The sequence below is a fragment of the Austrofundulus limnaeus genome, unplaced genomic scaffold, assembly GCF_001266775.1.
Source record: "Austrofundulus limnaeus strain Quisiro unplaced genomic scaffold, Austrofundulus_limnaeus-1.0 Scaffold223, whole genome shotgun sequence".
Classification (NCBI taxonomy): domain Eukaryota; kingdom Metazoa; phylum Chordata; class Actinopteri; order Cyprinodontiformes; family Rivulidae; genus Austrofundulus; species Austrofundulus limnaeus.
Genome location: NW_013952625.1, coordinates 433,549 through 443,395, shown reverse-complemented (window position 1 = coordinate 443,395; position 9,847 = coordinate 433,549). Strand labels below are relative to the sequence as shown.

General features: G+C 40.0%; 1 protein-coding gene across 4 annotated transcripts in view; it reads right to left on the bottom strand.

The window, feature by feature from the left end:
• The window catches only part of trmt44 (tRNA methyltransferase 44 homolog), a 15,785-nt gene that overhangs the window by 5,093 nt on the left and 845 nt on the right, over positions 1-9,847 (bottom strand). For all 4 annotated transcript variants that reach the window (XR_001311103.1, XR_001311102.1, XM_014019526.1 and 1 more), the window contains exons 2-9: positions 9,648-9,765; positions 8,606-8,825; positions 8,462-8,530; positions 8,212-8,319; positions 6,548-6,619; positions 6,116-6,222; positions 5,643-5,826; positions 3,795-4,119 (exon numbers count right to left, since the gene is read on the bottom strand). Coding sequence is in view for 2 of the 4 variants with exons in the window: in XM_014019526.1 (XP_013874980.1) it covers positions 3,795-4,119; positions 5,643-5,826; positions 6,116-6,222; positions 6,548-6,619; positions 8,212-8,319; positions 8,462-8,530; positions 8,606-8,825; positions 9,648-9,765 (1,203 nt within the window). In the remaining 2 variants the exon portion in view is untranslated. The remainder of the gene's footprint in view (positions 1-3,794; positions 4,120-5,642; positions 5,827-6,115; positions 6,223-6,547; positions 6,620-8,211; positions 8,320-8,461; positions 8,531-8,605; positions 8,826-9,647; positions 9,766-9,847) is intronic.

Sequence of the window (9,847 nt, the reverse complement as noted above, 5' to 3'; positions counted from 1 at the left end):
TGATTGATTGATTGATTGATTGATTGATTGATTGATTGATTGATTGATTGATTGATTGATTGATTGATTGATTGAGGTACACTTAGACTCCAAATTGAGCCCAGAAAGCTTCAGCTATGTGATTCCAAACTAACAATCCTCACAGTTGTCTCACTCTCAAACACCTCTGTCAGGATGCTGACTCTCACTGTATCTTCATGTATTTACTCTTCCTCTGAAACTTTCTCCAGGAGACGTTTACTGCTGCTGAAAGAACAGCATGTTCAGTGTGCACCTTTCACTTCCCAGCACAATTACATAACAACATGAACCAGATCAGCGGTGGAACCGGCATGAATTAGTAATCTGGTTCAAAGTTACAGCAATCAGCTTCACACATTGACTGTGACATTTATTCTAAGTTTAGATCACAATTAGCATATGATATAAACAGCAGCAGGTCTGGAGAGCGTTTAGAAGATTATTTTATGTGGTTTCCTATGAAATATCTGGGACAATTAGAGAGAGGGAGTTGATATTTTTAATTAAACTTCTGTTATATATACCAGACTGCTTGACATGCTATTTCATGGGATTATAGTGTTTGTCTACAGAAAAGTGTTTGTCCCTGTTGGTTTAGGAGCATAATGTGTATTTTTGTTCTCATAAAGTAAAAACAACAAAAATATATAATTTATTTTTCAAATTACACAAACACCAAGATGTTTTCTAAAACCCAACAATCCTGTAAAAGATGAAAAACAGATCGATCAGCTTATACATATGCTAATTGTCTTCAAAGATTTTTAAGAAGGGAAGGAAAGCAAAAAAAATTTAAAATCCCAAAAGACTTCCAGTGACTGAATACATTTAACAAACACTGGCTTCTCCTGAATTTRCTCTTTGTTCTTACACAGCAGCAGTTAACTGGTGGAAACCCTCGAAACAAACACACACTCATGTATAAATCATAGACGATGTTGCATTATTCATCCGTTCATTTCTACAGGGTCGCTTTTATCCCCTCTCCCTCATATTCTCTACGGTTAATTTCAGCACCGACATCAGAGTTGTTGCAGTTTCAAACATAATAGTCTCAAGTTCTACATACAGTATGTATGTGTGTTTGCACACGTATATATATATACATATTTTGACATTAGATCACSCTTTTGAASATATTTTGCCTGATCCATACAGGAGATAAAATGCTGTTTTAGGTTAAGCTTAGATTTAGGACTAAGGTGTGAACTGAAGATGGGGTAGGACTGTACTGGAAGGGGTCAGGATTAGGCTGTAAAAATGAATTAAAGTCAAYGCAGGTCCACACAAAAATAATAAAACCCTATGTGTGTGTGCGTGTGTGTGTGGGTGACAAATTAATGGTATTTCTGCATTGTAAGGTCCGGCCCTGGTTGGGTTTGTTTTGAGCAGAGTCGCCTCAATGTGGGCGGGGCTTATCATATCAAAAACATGCAAATCTTATTTTGTTTTATTTGTGACTTAACAATAATTGGTATAATGTATCTGACCAACCAGCAGTGTGACGCTGAAGACACGACGGCAGGACGACAGAGGAGGGAAARCTAATGTAGCTAATGTTAGCTTGTTGTTGCTTGGTAGCAGTGTTGTATAAAGTACCACAAAGTGATACTTGAGTAAAAGTACAAGTATCTTACCAAAAAATTACTTTGGAAAAAGTTAAAGTCTCCTTTAGGAATATTACTTGAGTAAAAGTCTTAAAGTATCTGATATTTTTTGCACTTAAGTATTAAAAGTAAAAGTATTGATTTGAAATGAGTAGTTAGATTTTCTGTAATGACCTTTATTAGGAGGTGACATCCCAAAAAAATGTAAAATGACTATATTGTATTAAAATAATAAATTTATGTTAAATTTAGGATGCACTAGTCCAGCTGTTTCAGTTTATATACAAACATATATCAAGGCTTCACAAACCTTTTCTCCAAAATGAAAATCTATCTGAGGGCTGCAGGTCAGATGCAATAATATAATTCATGAAATACAAATACTTCTTAAGTACAGTCCTTTTATTTTAATGATTATGTCCTGCTGGAGTGTGACATGATTTGTTTGTGTACAAACTAATATSGTATCAGAATTTTATATATTTATACTTTTCATTCAACCACAGTTAAATTCACTCTATCTAGGAGGCACAGTTTATATGGATAGAATTTTTTTTTACAATAACAAGCTGGAATGAAAACAAGCAAAAATAAAATAAAAGTAACGACTTCTTACCTTTTGCCTTTTTTTTTTAAATGTAAGAGTAGAAAGTACAGATAATTGTGTGAAAATGTGAGAAGTAGAAGTAAAATTTGTTGTTTGTGTTGTTCTTTTTTTCATGTACAGTGCCCTGAGACAACGTATGTTGTGACTTGGCGCCATATAAATAAACTGAATTGAATTKAACTGAATTGAACTGAATTGAATTGAAAAAAATAGTCACTCAAGTTAAGTACAGATACCCAAAAATTCTACTTAAGTACATTAACAAAGTATTTGTACTTAGTTACTTCACAACTCTTCTTAGTATCTAGTTAAACTTGTGTAAATAGACGTTACAATCCTTGCAAACGATTAAAATGAAGTTAATCTCATCTGTGTGAAGTAACCAACACAGTTAATGAACCCATCAGTGAGCAGCACTGAAAAGCAGCAGAAAAATTGGGCGGGGCAGGCAGAGCTGAATAGAACCGGTCTCGCGATTCTAGAAATCAGGGTGGAACTAGGGCATTAGGGCTAATGCAAACATGCTTAACCTGGGTCTAAACCCGGTATGGCCCCGGTGTTGCACTTCAAAATGGCCATAACTGAGAGCAGAGGGCGGTCCCCGGAAGTGATGTCAAAAATATTAAGTCTCAATAAAGCATGGAAACCAGTATGTGTGTGTGTGAGAGGGAGAGAGTGTGTGACAAAGGTGATGTGTGGGTGGTGTGCGAGTGAAACTTTGTGTGTGTCAGGAGAGATGTGGAGTTCAAAGAGTGGCGTGGTGATGGGTCACGGGTGTGTGTGTGTGGKGGGGTGCTCTGTTGACTGATGCTGAGACAGGACAGGGCGGTGAGGGGGGAGGAGAGGCGATCAGATGAGGGGTTCAGGCTCCAGAGACAGAAAGCAGCTAGATAGTGACAAAGAAMATGTGTGGGAATTGATTCATTTGTGGTGTTTTTCAAGGCGTCCAGTTACAAAGGCAGAACACGGCCAAAAAACATTTAAAAAATACTTTGTCGCTTCAGAAAATGTGCTGTTTACACAAGACTGTAGCCAGGAAACTGCAGAAGCAAAAACAAAGGACAGCTTCTCCGAGAGGGAAATAAGTGAGAATGAAAATAACTGCATATTCATTTTTTTCATGCAAACCTGTCAAAGATGTTCTTTTAAGACTTAATAAAATGGCCAACAGCAGAACAAAAAGATGACTTTTTATATCAACAGGCAGAAACAACTGYGATGAAGGAACCAGCCTTGATCAGAAGATCAAGTTTGAAACACAAAACCTGATGTTTTATCAGTGAGGACGACCTTGACTGGAGCTGCTTTGCAAAATAAAAACATGTTTAAAACATTATAATGTTCTAAATGTTACACTTTAGGGTGAAAGCAACACAATACAAGCCTTCCTGAAAACTTAATGTCTGTAGTTGAACATTTTTAATGACACTTTCAATTAAAGTTGCTCAAATAYTCCCAGAGCTGAGAATAATCAGACTTAATCACCACTTTTCATGAAGAATGAGCTGCTTCAGATTTGATTTTGTTTTTTGTGTACTTGTTGTGTTGTTSTTGTTTACCTCCTTTGTTCCAGCTGCTGCAGGACTCGTCTGCAGTCATTCCCAGAAGTACGCCAGCGACCTGCAGGACGATTCTGTCGACGAAGTCTCGCGGGAGGGCAGCGCAGTTTCGCACCGTTTCCACTCTGTCTCTGGGCTGGAACCTGGCTCCCCGCGTGCTCCCCGCGGCGTCGTCGCCCTCCTCATCCCCGCCGGCTTTGAYGCCTGACCTTTGAGCCGTCACCTCGGAGGAGGTCTGTCGGCTCCGGATGTAACGAGCTCGCCGCTGCTCGTACTCGGCCTCGTCAGAAAGCTCRTAGCTCCTCGACTTTCCCACCAGACACACCTGCAGCAGGAGCTGAACGTTAGCACAGCTCCAATAACTGCTGCAGACTGAACCTATTTCCTCCAAATCAACTATTGATCAACACCTGATCATGAACTGTCCTTTGATTATGCTGTTTTAGGCGCTGGCTGTTTGAACCACCTCTCGTTTGGATGTTTTTTTTTACATCATTAACTTTGTGTTTCTTGCGCCTGTTGGTGGAGCTTTTCCTCTACATTTCTGTCAGCACTGCAGAAATTATTTAAATTATTTAAAGGGCTATTTAAGGTTCCCTGTCTAAAACTACTTAGACAGGAAAAATTAATGATTTCCTAGAGTTGATTGTGAAAAGTTACAYGATTTGGAACCTGCGAGATCAGCTCTCATTGTTGAAGTTGCGAGTTAAAAATCGCGTCATTTTACTCTCAGCCTTGTGTCGCCTGCCCCACCTTGTCACAAGGCCTGGGCCGTGTGTCTTACTGGACTAAAGAAGGTGTTTGCAAAARCTAATCTCCCACCACCAGGTGACCATGTGCTGACTGCCGATYGACTGACCATCAGGGTTTCCTCCAGTGTATTATAGCCCTGGCTGCCCACCTACTTTMCCCCTCGCCAGGCTAATGTAGAGCCAGCACCAGCTGAGGGTTTTTTTGGGTGGGGTTTTTGTGCTACCAGAGGTTGTGACCAGAGGTCTACAAAGTACTTGAAAAAAATAACTAAGTAAAAGTAAAATTACATGAACAGAAAACGGCTTTAGTAAAAAAAAAATTTCACCGACGAGAAAACTACTCAAGTAAAAGTCATAAAACTGTTCACAAAATTTGGGAAAGTCAAAGTAAAAATACTTTTACACACTCTCTAAGAAATAAACGGTTAAATTTACTGAACCAAACTGGTTCCACTAAGCCAGGTTGGGTAAAYTGAGATACATATTTATATTCTTTGCTCATTAACCCAATTAGGCTTAGTGGAGACAGTTAACATGACTTTGTTGAGTAAATTCAACACTTCTTTTTTCAGAGTGCAGAAACATCTTCTTTCATGATGAGTTCTAACATACAGTATTTAATTTTGTAACGAGTAGCGATGTCCTGATCAGATACTCAGTAATGGTGGCAGATATGGACATTTTTTGAAAATCGGAYAGAATCTGATTTAGTCATGTGATCGGGCCGATCCAGTTTTCAGCATCATCATGCTTTACAACTGCCGTTAAGAAGTCAAGACGCACACAAGTATACAACCATGTCCACAGTGTGAGAACACTTTTCAATGGAAAACAATGATGCTGAAACTGCATCACAAACAGCTGTCTGTTATCCGTCATCGTTACTGTTGATCTGCTCAAACAAGAGTAGAAAAACTATTGACTGCAGCCGTGGTGCACATAAAAAACACCACCTGGATTCAAAAAGCTGCTTCTGTGTACATTTTGTGTAAAAAGAGTTTAAATATCAACAAATCTAACTAGAGCTACTATCATATAATYACACCAACATAGTTATTTACTTCACAACATGACTGGATCTTAATCCTTCACCTACACGTTTGGTGGACGGGATCCTCAGACAGTCCTCTTCTGTGTTGAAGCCACAGACTCTGCTGACCTCACTGATGAAATCAATGTATTCTTTATACTGAGACTTCTTGCTCTGACGTCTCTGGTACTTGGCGTAGAAGTCAAAGAAGCAGCAGGGGAGGACAAAGTAGCGGCAAGAGTAGGATGACCTGAAGTCATGAAAAAAAAAGAAAAAAGAAAGTTCTCAAGCAGTTCAGGAGATAAAGAACAAGCTGGAAATCATCGGCAGCCCGGACGAGCAGCCTGAGGCTCAACAGCGCCATCAGCTGACCCCCTCAACCCAGTTAACACACACACACACACACACACACACACACACACACACACACACACACACACACACACGGACATCACACATCAAATTCTGCCTATAATCTGATTCCAGAGATCAGCTGGCACTCGAGCTGCCGGCTGTGATTGTGTTTGGTGATGACTCGCCTGGCTGCCATAACGGGGATCCACGGTGTGAGCTCATCTGAGTGGTTCCCAATCAGCCAGTCTGTACCCGAGAATAAGAAGCTCTCGCTGGGAATAATTGCCTTTTCCTAAAATAGAGTAGACCACATGCAAAAAAAGAGCCTTAATGCTTAGCAGAGCAAAGATGTTTATTCACAATAACTGACTCCTAAAGAAAGCATTTTTTACAACAGATTTTTATTCATATATTTTTATTTTATCTATTATATTTAAATAAAAAGTGAAGTTAATATATATAAAAACATGGCGTAACTTTAAAAATGCCAGAAAAACAACCTAAAAGAGTGATATTTGAGTTGTTCTGGTTTTCTCTTTCATGGTAAAATGAAGCCCAAATGTAAAAACTTTTCAAAAAGTACAAATATCCCTGGTCTTGAGGGGCAGCAGACTCACCTCCAACGTGGTCTGAGGGCCGTACAGGTCCCAGATCCTCCTCCGGCGAACATCGACGCCCCGTCCGGGATGCTGCAACACGAGGCGGCGTTAGCGTTCGGCTGCTAGTCACCGCGCATCATTTCAATCACTCCTGTTTCACATCTGCATTTAAAGTCTCAGAGAGGAGCGGCTTTGATGTATTYAGCCCCTCATCTGACTAATCCTGTGTTATCGATTTGTCTGCCAGGAAGGATTAGTTTAAATCAAAGGAACAAGGGAGGCAGGATTTATCAGCCGCTGAACAGAATCTGTGATTTTTAAGCCTGAATGGCTCGACGGGAGAAATCTGAGATGTTTCTGGTTTGCAGTTTTTCTCCCCTCGGTCTGTGGGTCATTGCTGGAGTTTTTGTCACTAATGAGCTTATTTATGACTAATCTAAGTGGGTGTTTTCTTATTCATATGAACGRTTGAAGAAGAAGGCGTCCTTCAGTCTCTGTCAGATTTAACAGCTAAAAACAAATCAGCCTGCCTGCGCTCTTATTTTATTAAATTTCTCAAACCAAAAACACTGCAAGTTTCCACACAACCCACTGCTAACACCTTCACCACCTTGGTAGTGTCAATCAAGCAGGGATTTAATTAGACTTTTAATTAGGTTCTAAATTATTATTCCACAAAAACATACTTCAGACACCAGCTTCTATCACTCATCAGTGATCAGGTTGAGCAGAGAAACAGACATCGCTCTCCAAAGGTCCCCCAGAGGGACCCCAAGGCTAGAGATGATACACAWTCCTGAGTTCTGGGTCTGCCCCAGGAACGATTCTAAGCGGGACACGTTCAGAAAACCTCCAAAGAGACGCCTGATCCATCTAAACKCACTCGTTTTGATGCGAAGGAGCAGCATCAACCATCAGGAAACCACCCAGCAGGAGCTCGTCAGGGAGCACCTGGTGGTCGAGACCTGGCTACTGCRGCTCAGCCGAGTCGGGCCTGAAAGAGAGGCAGGGAGCTCTCTCCAAGTGGACCCAACMCCTGCGAGGAGGACCACTGAGGCTGGGTGTTGTGCAAACAGAGGGAGAGGCCTGTGTGGGTCCATGGCCAAGCCCTGGAGGTATAAACTAACTCCAGGAACATATTTCAGGGTTCCTACAGTTTCACGAAAGTTACATTTAAGACTTTTTAATGCCAAGTGAAATYWWATTYAAGACCAATTTCAYAATRAACACAAATGACAAAATAATAATAATAAAAATAATAATAATAATAATAATAACAAAAACTGTCAGAAACTCATGAATCAAAGTATTTTTGGTTGAAGTATTCAAATATTGCTAATAAACCAATTGTTTTTATCCATATCTAACTGCTATTTTGTCAAATGTGGCACAAGTTCTGAAAATCAGCCACTCTCCTCTTTTAGCTTTGCTGTGAGCTCTACCTAATGTCCTGTTTAAACAGGTTTCTATCGTTTAAAGGGTTTTGATCAATGTTTTTCAATAAAATAAGACTGGAACCTTAAAAGTGGTTTAACACCTGACAGTTTCAGGCTTTTTGATGACTGGAGATCAGCCAGAAAACTGAAATCGGTGCAGCCCTAGTTTAGGGTTATTTTCCTCATTTAAACCTGGGCTCAGCTTGAGGTTTTGATGAATACTGGATTTGACGACCCTCAACTTACCCCTTCATTTGTCAGTATGTGAACCAGGAGGCCATTTCCACAGCCGAGGTCCACAAAGGACTGCGGCGCCGTCAGGTTTCTTTCAGCTCTCTCCTCAGCCCACAGAACCTGAATTCACAGAGATGAGTCCAGTACTACGGTAAAGTTAGACAACCTTCAAAAATACTGCTTTCAGTAGACATGAACCTATTTCTTTTTTACAACCATGTTTAACACCTTAAACTGAAACTTAAACCAGGTTTGAACCCACCAGGAGATAGGTAGCGATAGCAACATCCTCAAACACAAACTTCTCTGGATCTGTGACCTCAGGCCAAACCTAGACAAACAAATCCACATCAGAMCATCCAGCGAATGACCAATCAGATCGCCTCAGAGTTTGCGCTTCCTTCACCTTCACCATGGCCTTGTACTTGTCCTTCAGCTGCTGGTACACAAGGCTGTACTTCTCCATGGGCAGCAGAGACAACGTGCTCCTRAACTCGCTGCTCTTGCACTCGGAGGCCCAGCGCACCAGTTTAGGCAGCAGGTCCGAGAGCAGCCAGGGCAGCTTGGGATAGGCGACGCCGTCAGAGAACCAGGCGTCCGACGTCAACACGTGCAGCTCCAAAGTCCTACAGATCAAAACAGGAAGACAATACAGCTGATGGCGGTGGGGCATACGAGTTGGAAACAGGAAGTTACGACTTGCTCTATGATGCTCCTGCAGGGTCACACGATGGGATTTTCAGCCTTTATTGGAAAAGCTAAATGTGTTTGTTTTCTTCCTTAGCTGTATTTGTTACATCTGGAATAATCTTGGTAAACGTAATACGGCAGGCCATTTAACATAAAATTGTCTTGACTAGACATATTGTAGTTAATTAAAATATCTCTAATTTTATATTCACTAGGCAAAATACCTATTTAAGTTATCTGTATTTACATTCTGACTATGTAGAAGAACAATTCAAGATATCTACAATGTTACCAGAAAGGGTCAAACATCTGTGATTACAACTGACCATATCTCAAACATGAGGCTAAAATGCTGCGTAAATCTGTGATTTCTTTTTACTATACAGAGCATCTATTCAAGACACCTGAAATAGAAAAGCTGTCTAAATGAAAACATGTTCAAGATATCTTTAATTCATTTGAAAATATCTTGAATTGATCTGATTAGTCAGAATWTAAATGCAGACATCTTAAATTACCATTCAGGATAGTCCAAATACAGATGTTCCAAGCCAAAATTTATTTTTAGATAGCTAGAATGTTACATATTACAGATAGTCAGACGAAGCTGATTTTATGTTAAAATGGCCTGCCATACATACATTTAAATAAAGAATTTTGACAAAGTAATAAAAACCGTAGCAAGTGTACCTTATGTGTCGTTTCAAATACACTATTTTGATATTTGTCTTCACATAGATTTGACACTTCAGACTCACCATTCCTCACATCCCTGACTGCAGAGCCTGATCTGATACACGTTGCCTCTCCTGAAGGACACTTTCCCTTCTGCATCCTCCTCAAATGGAAGAAAAGTCACTTGTTGTCTGTCAGAGTCTGAAGAAAAAAATATATACATAAAAACAGCTGAAAAAAATATATATATATATACTGTGTGTGTGTGTATATATATATATAC